At 35.1% G+C, this 17505-nt stretch overlaps 1 protein-coding gene across 2 annotated transcripts in view; it reads left to right on the forward strand.

Moving 5' to 3' along the window:
* Positions 1-17505, forward strand: part of SLC25A21 (solute carrier family 25 member 21) — a 249873-nt gene that overhangs the window by 172010 nt on the left and 60358 nt on the right. For both annotated transcript variants that reach the window (XM_084288450.1, XM_084288451.1), the window contains exon 3: positions 11234-11317. In XM_084288450.1, the coding sequence (XP_084144576.1) occupies positions 11234-11317 (84 nt within the window). The remainder of the gene's footprint in view (positions 1-11233; positions 11318-17505) is intronic.

Here is a 17505-nt window from a genome sequence, read left to right on the forward strand (position 1 = left end):
ACAAAGGCATAACCCTACATGTTGAATATAGTTATATACATAATAGTTACCTTTTAGTTCTATATGATGCACTGAGTTTTCAGTCATATTTCAACAAGCCCATTTTATTTATCAGTAGGCATTCAATAATTCAATAAGTCAATTTGCTTTATCTCTAAGGCCATGTAGTATTACAAAGACAAATTTTAAGAGAACTTTCACATCCTTCTTTTATTTAAAGATTTTCTTAAAGATTTTCATGAAATCATTTAGCTTTTTTTTCTTTTTTTTTTTTTTTTTTGGAACAACACATAAAAAGCACAAGGCTGCTAGCAAACAGTAAAACAGTAAAATCTGTTGAGAAGTTTATCCTCCAGAACACTGCCTGCTTCCCGCAAATGTTTTGCTGCAATCCTCTCTCAAAACTTGCCCTGCTTTGTACCTTTAAAATTATCAGCACTTGGAAAAGTCTTGTTAAATCTGAAAGAAGTCCTGTTTTTCTTTAGACTTAACAATGTTTCAGATACTGATTAAAAAGGGAATTCTCCCTTTATTCCTGAGGTCAGTAAGAAATATTATGGAAAATTTCGTTAACTCTTGCAAATCCCTCTACAACTATAAAAGTACAAATGAGATCGTCCCTGCTGTTTCAGTCAGGCCTATGAACCTCAGAGCAATAGGATATTTATAAGAAAATTCCAGACATAGCAGTGGTGCTGTGATCCATATGACCCAAAGTTTCCAGTCTTTGTCTATCCTCCTGTCTTTAAGGAAAAACAGAGGGGCATAAAATGAAAACTTGGAAGATCACAAATCATTGTTATGACTCATTATAATGAATGATTTGTGCATTACTTTATGGAGTAGTTAGGTAGGTTTGGAGGGAATAAAGAAACCCTTCTTTTTAATTTTCACCACTTTAGGCCCATTTTCAAGCAACTGTCTTTCCTAAAATAATGCTGCTCTTTTTTCCACACTATCCTGGATAACCAGTGAGTTTTTTCAGCTGGGAGAGTGTGTTGTGATGTAAAGGCTCAGCCTTGCGCTGCTGTTGTCAAGAGCCTGTTAGTGTTTCCATTACAGCACTAAATCTTATTTTCTGGTGTTTATAACCAGGCCATAAAATACTTGAAGTCAAATTTTGGTAGTTTTCAAAATGTATTTACAAATAAGAAAAATAATCTCATTGGGAGGGGCTTGTTAGGTCTCCAGAAAAATAAATAAATAAATAAATATCCTGACAGCTTTGCAGCAACAGTGATTCAGTTTTGGACATTCAAAATGAGTCTTCTGACCACAGCATACAACCTGCATTCAAGACTCTTCTGAGTTTTGCTTAACATTATATCTGTTGTTACCTACTAAAAGTAGAATTGTTACTTGAAAAATAAAAATAAAGTACTGAAGCCTGTAGGAACACCGTTGCTGCTCCTACAAAGTAGCACTTACTACACTACATTTGGGAGAACTCCCCTCTTTATTTTCAAACTGTGAGTAAATAGGATGTATTCTCAATTGTCAAAGTTTTCTCTTCCCTTCCTGGGATATATTCTAATTTGTTAGACAAAAGTTTTCTGGAAGTGTGGACACATATCTGTTGACTATAAAAGATGCTGGAAAGCTACCATTTCAACACACGTCAAACTTTCCATAAAGTTATTGGATCGTGTTTTTATTTTTCTTTTTACAAAGAGGGAAGTGTACCATTTCAGATAAACTCTATTACAGAAAGCAAGAGTGTTCCGATATTTTACTAGTTTTATTTTAAGTCACCTCAGCAGAGCAAGTCATAGCTCTTCAGAGGAAATTTCATCCTAAACTTGCCTTGTTATGCCTTACTGTATGTTAAGAATTGCTAAGGTCGCTAAGCACTGCCTGATAATGAATTCCATATAAGCTGCAATATTGGAGCACAGCTGGGTGGGTAAGAATTGAGTTTCAGTCTTTAACTCAGAATTTCCTTATTTTACTGGTTTTATTTCAAAATGTAGTGCTTCTTTAAGACTGTAGGTAAAAAGAAAAAAGGTAAGTTTAACATGGAATCAACATATGCTTGGAAGGTATTGACCATGTTATGTGTATTTGCCATCAGTCTTTTAATAAGAAAAGTCATATAAGTTAGAGTATTCAAATGCAGAGCATTTAGCTGTATTTTTCAGTGGAGTAAGGCGGGTTATATCCTTTCCAGTATTTTAAATATCTCAGCCACAATATCTTAATCAAATTTTAAATGTTTTCCAGCACAGACATGGGAGGTTGTGTGGACACTCAAAACTAACACTTCTTTCAACAACTCACAATTTGATTTTGGCTATTTTCCGCTGAAAATGAGTTTGGATTTCTTTAGTTGACCATTTCTTTCCTTTGGGAAAAAAGATATTTTCGGTTATCTTTATTACTTTCACCATAGGGAACAAATGTAATGTATATTTTGTTGTGTTTTGCAAATTTTTTGGTGATAAATCTTTTTAATACCAAAAAAAGAAAAGTCAGAATACACTAAGCTGTGATGGGATTCCTCTCATCAAAGACCTTATAATGCTAATGAGTACTGAAATTAATTGAACAACCCTTCAAAAAGACCTCCCCTCAAATCTTCTCATCTGAAAGCCACAACAATTTTCCTGCCTACTCAGAAAGAAAAGTTCTGTGTGATTACCAGAGGGGAAACAAATCAAAGCTTTGTATAAATATATATATATACATATATATATACATATATATGTGTATATGTATATATTCTTGGCCCCATCTATCGGAACTGTTGAAGAAAAAAGTGTCTTTTTCCTGTGGGATATACATTTTCCTATTTCAATATTTAAATTGGAAGCATTTTTGAATAATGATTACTATTTGTATTTAAGTTATTGGCTAGTAATAACCAACAGTAATTATTCATTTGAAGCTTTCCTATGGCTTATCAGATATATTTTATTTTACAAAGCTACATGAAGATTTGCCTTTGTATCTTTTTGAAGTAATAGAGGATAACCTTACTTTTTATAAGCAGCAAAATCATTCATCTTATTTGGTATCATTGATATCATAACAAAATTAACCGATAGATGAATTTTTCATATTCACATTTAAATTTTTTAAAGGCTCTGATTTGCAGAGGCTCAATAATGTATTAATTGATGGTAATGGCACAAGGCATGAGAATGGCTCTACTGGATTTGACTAATCCAACAAAGAGAGGTCAAGAGAGGATATACATTTTTGTAATAGCAGTTCAACTAAGATAAGGAATTGGACATTTTTTAATCAGGCACATGTTATAAACAGAAATCAGCCAAACCACATTCTAATTTTTCCCTGAATTGGGACTGGATGCTGGAGCCTTTATGTAAAATAATCTAATATCTGACTTCTTGTGAAATCTCTTCTAGTCATTAATTTGTATTCCTCATCACTTTGTTGTTTTTCTATAAGCCATTTTGAAGAGAAACATACAAGACTATCCAAAACTAATGAAAGCCAGACTTCTCTTGATGTATTAGGCCATCTGTAACTACCCATATGTAAAATCTTTAAAAATAACTCCATCATCTCTGACAATGAAAAATTATTCCTCATGCTGTCATTTTCAATATTTGTCCTGTTTAGATAAGGGGGAAAAACATTCATAGATTTTGCGATAGTTGTTTTTACTTAGGAAATAAAGAGTACAGGAGTTTTCAGAAATAAACCATCACTCTTAAAAACAAAATACTTTTTTTGCTATTTCTAGTTTCTGCAGATTCACTAATAGATAAGCATTTTATACACAAGAAAATGTAGACAAAAAGCACAGGCAGTGTTTAAATTTACCTACTCCTTTTACAGTTGTCACTTCCTAGCCAATCTTACTTTCATAAGATCTTAAGATCACACATAAGATATTGTGTGATCCTTCAGATCTGTCTAAGGTCATCACTGTTGTCATAGAAGTTGTATCCAGGCAGCCAAAATAGTTTAGAGGACAAAATTATACATTCCTTTGTATATCCTCAACACTGGAGAGCTGTCCCTGCTCCAGCAGAAATTCCAGATAGGCTTTTCAGACAGAACATTAGAGTAACTTCTAAAGGATAATAACAGGGAGTGCTGTTTCCAGGTCCATAACTGTGAAGAAAGGCTGGTACTTTGTAGGGACCTTGTAGAAGCTGAAAACCCACAGTTGTATCTGGCACCCAGAAACACAGAGCTTGGAGGCTGGAAGTTAAAGCTTGGTGTGCATGTGCAATAGGTAGAGAGGACACCTGCTCCCTTTCTATAGGTTCACCTCACTAAGAAACATGCCAGGATGTCAGAATAGAATGTAAGAATAAGGTAGCAAAATTTTCTTTGAATATATAATATATTGCATTCAGAAATAAACTGGGTCTGAAGGCTTCATCCTGCAGTGCCAAGGCGCATATCATGTTTGCACTTCCAGTGCCAAGCTTAGGTGAACAATACAAGTGTTTTCTGTTCCCTGGTCAGCACGGAGCACTGACAGTGTTCTCAATATTCTAATCCATCAAATAAAAGCAAATTTGCACAACATAACTAGAAATAGCATATGGTTTGCACAATCATAGCTATCAGTTTGCATGATATTTCTCTGACCAGCTTTTAAGATTGTCCTTCATTTAATCTTTCATTCCTGTGGAATAAAGGAATGGTAGAATTCAGTAAATTACTTTTTGTTGTTGCTTTGAACTCTCCTCCACATAAACGCATGCATCAATGGAATTAGATTATTAAAAGTATTTATGGTTTGAACTTAGTTTCTGCTGTGTTTGTTTCTCAGGAAAACATTAAATTATTTGTATTTGACTGCTATAACTAGTTATTTTTGCTATTCTTTAAGAAAATTACCAGAGGAGATTTTCATGAAACAGTTACATAGGTTCTGTAACTGGGTTATGTGCTTCTTGCCAAGTTTGTTTTTGCTAAATGCTCGTCTAAAACTATATGTAAAGGATTTGTTTATTTATTTATTTATTTTTCTGCCATTGTAGCTGCTGTATGTTTTGTCCCCTGTGGATAATGGAAAAGTTAATAGTTCTTCATTAGTAACTGACAAAGTACAGCTTTTATTTCTAAAATGCACTGTTATTATTACATTTTTATTACTATTATTGCACTCCAGGAATATATATAGTGCCACTTTATTTTTCCCACTTATATTTTTGGTGGAACTATGTGCTTCTTAGCCAGAAGATTAAAGTATAAGATGGAGGAAAGTCAACCTTAAAAATAATAGGAAATACAGGAAAGATGATTCTCTTTTCTGATCAGTATACTATCAAGTCAGTGAATAATCGCATCTTTCTTCTGGTGCCTTGTCAGGAAGCTGGGGGGACTTCCTTTTGTTTCATGGATGCTGTCTTCAACACAAGTAGTTTTACCAGAATAGGTTCCTAATCGAACAGAATGGAGGAGATCCAAGCTTGTAAACCAATGAGAGTTTGGACCAATTGCTTTATGAGAGCTTTGATAAATTGCTTTTAGGTAACTTAAAGGGAGGTTGCAACTGATGACGATCTTACTGGATTCAAATTTTGATCAGAATAGGCAATCTGTTTCATCTAAGTTCTGCTCTAAATTGCTAAATCCTTTGTTTATCTAGCTCTAACTTTTACTGTGAATGTACTCACTCAAATGTAGTTAGGAGTTACTGTCTTACTCATACACTGGCAATGTTTCGTCTTTTTGCCCTACCTGCTTTTCACAGCAGTTGCTGAGAATTTTTTATAACAGACAAAGTGAAAATTGCTGGTTAACCAATCACATATGAAGAGGATTGCAATATGAAGATTGGGATTGCAATAAGACACAGGTCAGGTGTGGAATGGACGAATTTATGAGTTGCAATATTTGCTAAATAATTCAGTAAATGTGAAAATTCATCAATTTGTATTTGGTAATTTTTGTATGAACTTCATACCTGATAGTAGACATTCAGACTCACATAAAAGTTATCTCTGCAAAGAATTTTGAGTTTTCAGGGTAACTTTACAATTATTTTCATTGTTATTATTAAAAAAAAAAAATCCTTCAAAAGTCATAGTGGTAAAAAAAATCACGAATCCCATCACGAACTCCAACAAAGTAAATAAAATTTCTGTTTAGATGAATTTTGAAATCAGTTTTGTAATACTTATCTAGCAATTATTCTGATTTATTACTTGTAAAATAAATATGAATTGTATGAAAACAGATGATAAATTCTGTAGTTAGATGGAAGCAAATCTATATCTGCTAAACACAATGACAGGAATAAGTTCTGTTCTTTGCCTGTTCTCTATGTTACAACTTTATAGTATTATTAATTTTTTTTGCAGTTAAATAATCATCAGAGCAATACTATAATACTTAAAATATGACCCTTATACCAGCATAATTTATATCTTTGTCTTTAAATAATTAGATTTTTTGTTTTGAAATCTTAGGTTCAGTTCTTCAACAACTCACATGATTTGCTGTTAAAATAAGTAACAGAATTATACTCTCAATTTAGTTATTATCCTGTAAGAAACGTAAGCAATTCAAAGAACTTGAGCCAAAAAAATAAAATATATTATCAAGGTCTGCTTTGCAGTGCAAAGTTTTGCATGAAATCTGAGCATCAGTAGATAGCCTTCACCAGTAGTAGCACCTGAATAAATGTTTAAAATAGCAAATTTAAATCTTTTTAAATTATAATGCAGTTATTTTTTATTATAGACATGAACTATTAGATGATGTATATTTATATAAAGCTTCAGGCTATACATTCTTGATCAAGTTATGCTAGTAGGACTAACTACAGAGGTGTGTCTCGAATCATGGGAATTATTGAAATTTTAGGAGAACTATATATGTTTTCAGCTTTCAGAAGGCTGTGTATTTGTTTAAAAGTTGTTTTAAGTTTAACATTGCACAGATAATTTAATTTGTTTTGTTGTTATGCCACATAACTCTCCTCTCTTCTTTATATCATATGAACAGCTCAGTAACTGAGATTATTTGCTTTGGTCCAAATCATGGGGGGAATGTTAGGAGCTTTATACAAAATAGAGTAGCACATATGATGAAATCCTAACAAGATGTGAGGAGAGGGAAAAAACAACTAAGACTGCCACTTATTGGAAGCACTGTGACATGGTGTAAAGTCTGTTTCTCTGAGTCAATGTTTTTCTTTCCCTCTGAGCTTTGTGGTTGAGGAACTAGTCAGCAGTACTGTACAAATGCACCAAGAAATTCTGGAATTTATGAATGAGGGTATGGGCTTTTTAATCCCAGTGGTGAGTCTGGTCCACATAACAGGATTTGGTGAGCCTGCTGCACATCACATTGTGGTTGTTCTATATAGTTGTTAATTGGCTGCTCAGTACCTACTTTAACATAGATATGAAAATAGTGGTTTCTTCCTTTTAGATTTTAACGTAACTAAAAGAATTTCAGCATGAATTTGACATCTTTATTCAACCCAGAGCATTAAATAAAAGGCGGAGGACTGCTAGGTAACATTGCAATGAACAGAGTATAAACACTGCATGGATATATACTGTAGTGGCAAAATCCACAGGACACTTTTGATGAGATCTTCAGCAAGCATGAACAAATAGAAACAGCAAATGAGAGAGGCAAAGAAAAAAATATATATTATATACACACATATGTATATCAGAGAGCACACACATCTGCTTGTACTCCTATAGATACAGATAGTGTTAGAGAAGACTTTAAAGGACTTCTGGAACAGGGTGTTTTTGCAGGAAATCTTCCTGTATAATGAGGATTTTGTAAAAGTCAGCATAAAATACTGGCCATTATAAAACCCAAAAGAACTGTAAGTTAGGCATTGTAAACAGATACGTACATTTGTGTACAGCAGAGTACGCATATATATATCATAATGTTGATTAATGTGAATAAGTTAGAATATTTTCTTGGGTTTAGATCATAGTTTTCAATGCAGATGTTGCGTTTTGAACAGACCCCAAGACCTCGAATTATTTAACATGATTTCTGCTTTTTGAAATCCCAGCCATGTCTCTTTTGGTTTGAACAAGGAAAGACATTGATGTTCTTTTTTAAAATAATATCAGGACACTTTTGTATCAAGCAAAGCTACTACACGGTGGTGTTTAGTCAAAGAAGGCATAAAACACCAAATCTCATGGGATGTTGCTATGGCCCCAAAGGGAGATTGCAAGGTCCCCAATGACATCAGGAGCTGGATGTGGGAGCAGTGAGAAAGGGAAGGCAACAGGCCCCAAGCAGGTGGAGATTACACATGGCCCAATGGTTCTGCCAGCAGGCCCAAGGTGGGAACACACATCACAGCATTTTGGCCACAGCAGACAGCCGAGAAGCAGAAAAATGAGAAAGAAAGAAAGTTATCTAATGATCATTTTTAGGGCAATCAAGCTCTCAGTAAATGTTTACAGTGTTAGAGCATACAGTGGCCAATCTGCCTCCCTGTCCATTCAACATGTCTCTGTTTGCTGAAAAGCACATGATGTTTTTCAGACATCAAAATAATAAATTAGGTTAGAAGTTTACGCCCTGATTATATTTATAGGTGAATTTATCTTTTTGTTCTAGCAAAGCTAATACCTTGCAAGGCAGGCGTCCAGCTTCCAAAAATGCATGAAATTCAGGGGTTTTATAATGCTTTTAGAAGGAAATGGATTGGAAGCAGAGAAAGCCATTACGTATCCCCCAGTTGTGTTCATTCCTCTAAACAATCATTAAAAACAGACCAGGTTGTTTACTGAAGTGAATGCTTTCCCTCTTTTGGATTATTAAGATTACCAATACAGGCTGCTGCTGCCTCCAGAAAACCAAATATTTTTTCAGCTCTTCCTTGAGCTTCTTATAACAAGTTCTGGTGATCAATTAGCTAGTTCATTAAAAAGTTACACATGATTTTATTAAGGCAAGTAATTCTGAATCAAAGAACCCAATTCGCAGATCTAGGTTGAAACACATAATTGGCATGTATTTTAGGATCACTGTTAAAGCTATAAAAAAGATTTACTAGGGAAAGAATGGATCCAAAAACCCTAAAGGAAGGAATATGTTACTTGTGTGACTCAGTGTTACAAATGGACTCACTTAATACTAGAATCTTATCTATTTTAAAGTTAAAAAAAAAAAAATGCAACTTTAACTTTTTTTAGCAAGAAGTTGTCCTCATGTCTCTTCATCTGAAACAATGAAATTACTTATTGTATTATTGTCTTTCGCTATGATTTTCATTATTACTATCAAAGACATACTTCAAGTTAATTATTTAATAATTATGAGAAGTTGACCGACTGTAATTGTAAATCAAAATTAAGTAACATACCTTCATTGTGTTGTTCAGATGTACAGTGAGACTGTGATTAATTCTCAGTTCTACCTACAGTTGTGTATGCGCGGATTGTAGCTGGAAACCTTGCACATGTGCTAGTAGGATAAGCTTGAGGATTTGTAAGGTGAGAGAGAGGGGAGGCACGTTATTCTGAGGATGTTTTGAAACAGTAATGCTTTGTTCTGAGTTTACAAGTGGGTCAAATCTTGAAATTTGAGAAGAAGAGTTTAGGTTAAGAAAGCTTTACTTTTGAAATACTTGAGGAAAAAGCAATTTGCTGGTGAGTTTTTGAAATAAATTTTTTGTTGTTCTTTAAAAAACATAAAGACTATTTTTGTTTTTCAACTGAGAGGTATAAATAATCAAGTTTTATATATATCAAGATTTGATTAGAATCTACTTTCTATTATAATGTTGATTGCTTGATTACCTCAATGTAAAAGTTTCTGTAGCTGATATTTCTGTTGGACTTGTGCAATGGCATAGAGGCATTTTCAACTATTAGCCTTCCCTAGGGTTCTTTTCAGACAAAATGTTATGCATCAGCTCTTATTTGAGTATAAGCCTATTGAATAGCATTCTCTACTCTGCCAACTTGGCAGCAAGTTTTCCCGCTAATAAAAGAGGTTACCCCAGATAGAGATCCCAGATGTGCCTGAACTACTTTTATTAGGACTATGGAGGGGCTCAGTGTTTCCTTCTAACTGTTTTCAAAAAAGGTGTGGGCTTGCCTTCATAAGTGCCTAAAGAATTGTATTACATCACTGGATTTTTTTTTTTCCTTAAAGTGAATAAAACATTAGATGTGTTAGCACAGAACACAGTTTAGGAAATACTGATGTTCATTAGCATAAATGCCTTTTGTTCCAGTGGAAATCTTGGTTTGTTTCTACTAAATTCTAATGAAAAAGAAAACACTGCTGTTTAACACTGAGTTAAAAATACCTTTATACCTTCGCATATTAATGAGATGTGGCATATGAGTTTCTTGATTATGTCAGTTATTCTCTAAAACTATTTTTTTTTTGCTGTGTAGAATTTGTATTGTACTTAGTGATAAATCCAACTTATTGATTGACTGATAAAGACTTCTTGTAGATTGAATTTGCTAATATCAGTGGGTTTTTTGTTGTTTGTTTTGTTTTGTTTGTTGTTTTTTTTTTTTTTAAATAGGCATTCAGAATTTCTCCATGCTATACAAGAAGTAGAATAATCTGACTGGGGTATTGAATAAATAATATAGTTTGTTAAACTTACTGTTTAACAAATACTGAAATTGTAAATAATGTTTACAGTCTTAAATCATAATCTTTATTTTCCTTTCAAGGCCTTTCTTTTGAAACCTTTATCACTGTCAAAATATGAATAGAGAAAACAAGGTTTTAATTAAGAGAATTAAAAGAATTCATTGCTTTGTTTTATTGTTCATCTTATTAATAAATTACAAAAAAAAAAAAGAATGATGCTGTAATCTCTGGTCATGTCCCTGGTTGATTTTTATTGTAATTGCATCAGATATAAAAAGAACAAAACTGCACAGTGGATTAATTTAATAGTGAAACACATGACAGTATTCCATTTCAGATTTTCAAAAACAGGGTTTGATTCAAAGACTCCCATTAATTTCAATGGGCTTTGGATCAGGCACAGGGTTAACAGCTTATTTTTCAAACAACTAGAAAGAGGTGTAAATGTCAAAGGTGATAGTTATACTGTGAATTCCATAAACTACAAAAAAACGTTACTACTAAAGCTCTATTTTTCCTTAGTTTAACAGCTTCTATGAAAACAGTGTTAATAAGTATATCAGGAACAGTATATAATAATGAATCAGATACATTAAATAACCTTTAAAACATCTTTTATATAATAATTAGAAAGTTAAAAGTAACTTCAAATCCCTAACTTCTCATGCTGTGATGTAAATTGTATTTTTTTTAGGTTCCAAATTCAAAGAGGGAAAACTGATCCGACCAGTTACAAGAGCCTGGGGGACTGTTTTAGGACTATTTTCCAGAGAGAAGGGTAAGAGTATATGTTTTTAAAATTGTCAATTTTATGTGACCTTTTTTAATCACCTATTTTCCAGACATTAGATCCTCTTTATATTCCACCCTTTCTGCAATTGCCAGAATTTGGCAAACATATAATCTTACATAATGAGCACAATTTGCAAAGTCCTAACATTACTCACACTTACAATACAAAATTTTGCTATTAGGATGTGTTTAAAAAACTGTGATACACAGCTGTGCAGAGATACTTGAACAAACTCTGCCTCAGTACTGGGAGAGGGATGGCCACATCAGTGCAGTTCAGTATCTTGGTTCTTATATCTTGTTTTCTGAACTAGTTCAGTCTGAGCCTGAGTTCAGAGGAGTACTTGTTTCCAACCTCTGATGAACTGGTATTCCCAGTTAGCTGTGGTAGGCAGTGTTTCTAAGACCTGTGTGAGTAAAATTACACAGCTTTTCAATTTGACAGAATATGGAAAAGGATTTATGGTTCTTAGTCACCTGAATCGAACTGGATTTAGAAGGTTACACTGTTCTGAGCCAGAGCTCTTCTAAGGGACTTGGGCTCTGATCCAGAGAGGCATTTAAGTACATGCTTAATTTTATGTGCAGTCCTGTTAAAGCTGGTGAATGTAATGGGGCTGATCACATGCTTAAAGTTAAGCCTGTTATCCACAGGAGCTCTTTGGAAGCTAGCCTTTAATCAAAGTAACTAATTAGTCAATGCCAGTTTTGAGTAGCTGGCAGGCTTTCCATAACAACTTTGTAAATGCAACAGCAACCAGTATTTTGTCCATATATTGACCAAAATGGAATTGTGATCATATATAGTGGCATAGATGCCACATATAGAAGCAGCAGAGGTGCAGCAGGGATCAGACTTCTTGTGTCCACAAGTTGTACTGGTAAAACATAAGAGAGGCCAGCAGTGAAAATGAACTAGACCAATATTGTTTCTTGTAGAGAGATTTAGCTAAACTACCTTACATAAGTACACAGATATAGAACTAGGTGGTTTGAATTGCTAAAGTAGAGAGAGTTGTAGAGATGTTTCACTAAAGTTGCAAAGAGAGGAAGTTGTCATGTTTCCCCTTATCAGCAGTATTTGTCAGTTAGAAACAGAATGTCACATTAAAACAGTCATCAGTAGTAAGCACAAGGGAAAAAGGAGAAGAATCTCAGATACAATATAATCTTAAACTTTGGCTAAAAATAAACAAAAGTAATCAACTAATCCTAACAAACTTCTCTGAATTCTTGAGTCTGTTATTCCCACCTATGCAAATTGTCCTATTTCTGAAGCTAGCTGATTATGACACTTTGGGAGAAGCAAGAGAGATGACTGCAAAATCTTTAAGTTAGTGGAAATCTTGAACCTAAATTGTATTATTTTTAATTCAATTTTTGAACCTCTCCTTGGGTGATCACAAAAATATGCAGAATAGAGCACTAAGAAAGGACTTCATATTTAGATACCAAGCAAATAAAAACAATATATGAGGTGTCCAGATTCAGGTGTGAACTAGGAGAAGGGTAAAAGAAATTCTTTTGTGTCCCGTGTTTATTGCATATTGGCTAGCCCCAAATAAAATCCCCTTCAGCACTTTTTACTGATTTTCAGAGAGATCCAATTCTGTTTATACTGTCTATATAAGGGATTTATGCACCTCTCTCCAGCACTCAGAGTTGCCTACTGCCATACGTGACTTTACGTTAAGTTGATAACAAAACAAATTCATGAAATAAGGGAACATGTCAGAAAAATAAATGTTACTAGTGGACTGCACCTGAAAATATTTACATTTGAGAATAGTGCTTATGCTCTTCTGTAGTAACATTTTCAATAATAGCAACTATGGTGAGCTAGAATGTCTGAGCCCAGTTCAGACAGGTAAGATATGTTTAAAGCCTTAATTTTTTGACCTTGTTCAGGTTACATGAAGAGTAGATTTGGGGGATTGGCCTAAAGTTTAATTTGCTGCAATCTCTCTTACTGAAGACTGACCAGTCTTATGTTACTGCAGCATAATAGTAACAATCTAGTGATTTCATGACAAACTGCTTATTGGAAATGGTGGCCAGGATTTCTTTAACCATCACTCTGATTTTCTCTGTGTTATAAGGAGAATTGCAGATAAAATATTTCCACTAATAGAATTCTGTCTTTTTCAAAGAATACAAGGTCTCCTTTATCTTCACAAAACAATAAAAGTTTCTTAAACAAAAAACACAGGAAAAAATAAAAAGCCTCTACAAAAGCTCCCCTCCCCCAGCTCCCAAACTTTGAAGAGTTCTTTAATTGGAAATAAATATTCTCCACAGGGAATTAAAATCTTCAAAGAATGATCCATCCCTTGAACTCTTTTCTTGTCTTACAAGAAAACAGGAGCCACAAAACATAAAATTTAATTGAAACTCACTAAAGGAAGGGTCAGTCTAGCATAGCATTAGAGGTGACTTAGCTGTCTATTAAATGGAGTTAGGAGTATCTACTTCAGGGCTTTTGCAGACTTGTGTTGGAACCTTCCAGTCACTTCCAATTGCACAGGGACTGCAGCTCTGTGAATTCTCTCCTGTGGTGACCAACCTTTGTTTAGCAGTATTTGTTAGTAACCTTGCATCTGAATTTCTCTGGTTTCACTTACGAGATGCTGTATGTATTGACAGATCTTTGACAGCAAAGGTAAAACCACCAGGAGTATATCTGTTTATTGAAGAGTGACAGCTTTACAGATAACATAAAAATAATCTGATATTTATTGGGGAAAATGTTTGGATAGAGGATTACCTGAAACCATTAACAGAGAAAGCTTTTCATTCTTTTTAGGTCCTACAAATAAGGACCTAAAAGGTCCTTAGAGGTCCTAAGGGATTGATCATGTTTGTTGACCAATGTTTGCATTGTTGCCATTTTCACTGCATTTGTAATCACTCACTTCTTTGATAATGACTTAGGTTTGAATACAAAATGTCAGAAACCAACAGCTGAATGTATATGTTGCATAACAGTTTAGCTGAATGTATATGTTGCATTTATATTAAAGACACATGGTGTTATCTCATATTAGGAATGGAAATTATGCCCATCTGCACTATCTTAATTTAGAGTTGCACTAAAATGATGGATACTGTTATTTTGGGTCTGTAAACAACTTTGTTCATATAAACTTAGATTTTCATGAGCTCATAATTTTAACAATAAATGTTCTGGCTTACAGTTGGCTTTTTTGATAGGCACCCAGTCAAGTGCCTGTTACTTTCTCATTCATTGTTTAGCTTGCCTGAAACAGAAAGAGTAGCAGTGTCCTGGTTTCCAGTTTTGAAACTCAACATTTGAGAAAGTTACAGTTTAAAGGGTTGTTAGCTTTTCTTAGACCTAGATGGTCCTGGGAAAATACAAAACATAATAGTCATTGATCATCTGAGACCTCATTACTTCTGCTGAGTTATTTGATTATTAATGCTGAATTTGGTTTGGGAAGGAACAATTACCTCCCAATAAAAAAAAACCTATAAGCTTTATAACTATTTCTGTCTTCTTCTCAGCATTGCCTCATACTCTCATACCATTCTCTTATACCTATAAGTGCCTGCCTGTATGACCACACACCTTTCTTTTAATAAGCAGCACCCTGACTCATACATTAGTGGGATTAGGCTTTAAAGCTGCACAAAACTTGTCAGCTATGGGTGGAGTAGATGGGAGAACAGCCAAGGCTAAGCAAGAGCTGGATGAATGCTGAGTTGTCAGCAAATGTGCAGAAGCCGGAGGGTTCCTGGCTTATGTGATAACAGCGAGCATTCATTGATTAAGGAATTTGCTAGCACGCTCCTTTGTCTTGCCTCTATTTCTTGTCTGTCTATCATGGTGACAAATTCCTGAAAGACTACAGCAGTGCTCTTGAGACCTGGCTCTCCCAGGTAGCTGCAGATGATGCTCTGCTGCTTCTAATTGCCAACAGGTCAGGAAAGGAGACTTGCAGGATTGCCAGCCCTGCAGGCAAGTTTCAGCCTCTGGCACTCACCAGCAGTCATCACCGCCCATTCCTGGGGCCCAGCTGGATGTATGCTCCTCCAGCTGGGCTGAGGAGACTTATCAAAAGGCTGCCAAATAAATGTTATACAAGATACAAATACTTGGCTACCCTGTGCATGACTTCTTCAATGAAATTGCCGACTGGGGAAGTGTGACATGGTCAGTCATGCCAAAAATCCCTTTTCCCAGCTAGCAGCTATGAAGCAGAGATTCATTTCCACTTACTGGAGACATAAATTCCTCTGGTATCAAAAGACCAGACTTAGGCTCTGACTTAAGTGCTCTGAGGCAAGCAAAAGTGGTAGATTAAGATGTTATTTCCTCCCATAGCTATCTACCCCTCTTTGATTTCTTTTTAGTACTTCATACCAGGAGAGCAGAAGTGAACTTGTACCCATGCTCATTTGCTACCTTTGGGAACCTGGTTTCTTCATATAGACCCACCTGCACTGGCACTTTCAAAGACCTGTGATCTAGCAAACTGAAAGCACATTTTCCCTTTTGCCCACTACTACAGGAACAGTAACTTCCATGTGAACCCTGAGAAAGGGGTCTAGCACTCGTACTTCAAAAATACCTATACATAGTTCTGTCTCTTTTCTAGCCCTACAGGTCTGCCCTACAGGTCTGCCTACAACCAAATAATGTACAAGTCTTGCTAAATCATAGAACCATAGAATCATAGAATGGCTTGGGTTGGAAGGGACCTTCCCCACCATAGGCAGGGAAGCCATCAGTTCACTCAGGGCCTCATCCAACCTGGCCTTGAACACCTCCAGGGATGGGGCATCCACAGCCTCTCTGGACAACCTGTTCCAGTGCCTCACCATCCTTACAGTGAAGAATTTCCTCCTAACCTCTAATCTAAATCTCCTGTCTTTTAGTTTAAAACCATTCCCCCTTATCCTGTCATTATCTGATTGAGCAAAGAGTTGCTTCCCATCATTTTTATAAGTCCCCTTCAAGCACTGAAAGGTTGCAGTGAGGTTCCTCTGGAGCCTTCTCGTCTTTAGGCTGAACAGACCCAGCTCTCTCAGCTTTTCTAAATAGGAGAGGTGCTCCAGCCCCTTGATCATCTTTGTGGCCCTCCTCTAGACCCACTCTAACAGATCTTTATTGTGCTGGGTGCCCAAGGTGTGGACGCACTACAGTGCCAAAATATCTTTCTGTACCTATCCTGATGAATCCGTGTAGACCATATATAGCAATATATAGTATATCACTAATTTTCCTTCTCTTTATCCCACATGTACAATTATTCTGTGGGTCACATTATGCTTTATCAGTGTCTTTGTGACATACTGTTGAAAAAAATGATCACATTCCCATGTGAGATAATATCATCTGAAACTAAAAGTATTATTGAAGCTTTGTAACACCCTACGAGAATTATAACTGAGATTATGAAGGACAGTGTGTTGACTTAAACTGTGAATCTCTATAAAATTTTTATGGACAAAAATGAAAGTCTTAGAGCTGAATTTTTGAATACCTGAATCCTGATGCTTGCTTTGCATATCTTTGAAGAAGAAATCTCAAATTTAGGAAATCTAATATTTGTGCATTTTCAGGGAGAATGAGCCTGAAAAATATAGCTGAGGTAATCACAAGTTCTTTTAGTACATAATTTAAAATAACAACTGTTGAATCTATACATTTACTTTCAGAAGTGAGGGACTCCATTTGCTTTGACAATTCTTCCATTCATTAAGATTTTGATATTACAACCCCTCTACAGGCAAACAGTGGCATTTCTCAGCCATCGCACTCACTTCTGAAGAGTACTTAGTGTGGTTTCTAAGACAGGATTCACGTGGCCTTCTGGTGAACGGGGCTCATGGACCTGTGGAGAAAAGAAAAAAGATGCCTTAGCAGACTTCAGCCTCTTGGTCCCACATGATGAAAGAATTTCAGAATTTTTCTGGGTAATTAGCGGGAGTTCCTTTTTCATTATCCACTATGTATACATGCAGAGTAATATACTGCATAGCTGTTCTTGATGCCATTTAGTCTAACTTTGTCCCATGCCTTACTCTATATAGACCTATGTGTAATATCATATCATAGTCTTACTATTTTCAGTTCCAGGTTGTTTATTGTGGTTTCAAGACATAAAATTTAAATAGTGGAAGGGTCCTAGTTAAAATTATCAATTATTATTA

This window comes from Netta rufina, assembly GCF_964035555.1.
Source record: "Netta rufina genome assembly, chromosome: 5".
Taxonomy (NCBI): Eukaryota; Metazoa; Chordata; class Aves; order Anseriformes; family Anatidae; genus Netta; species Netta rufina.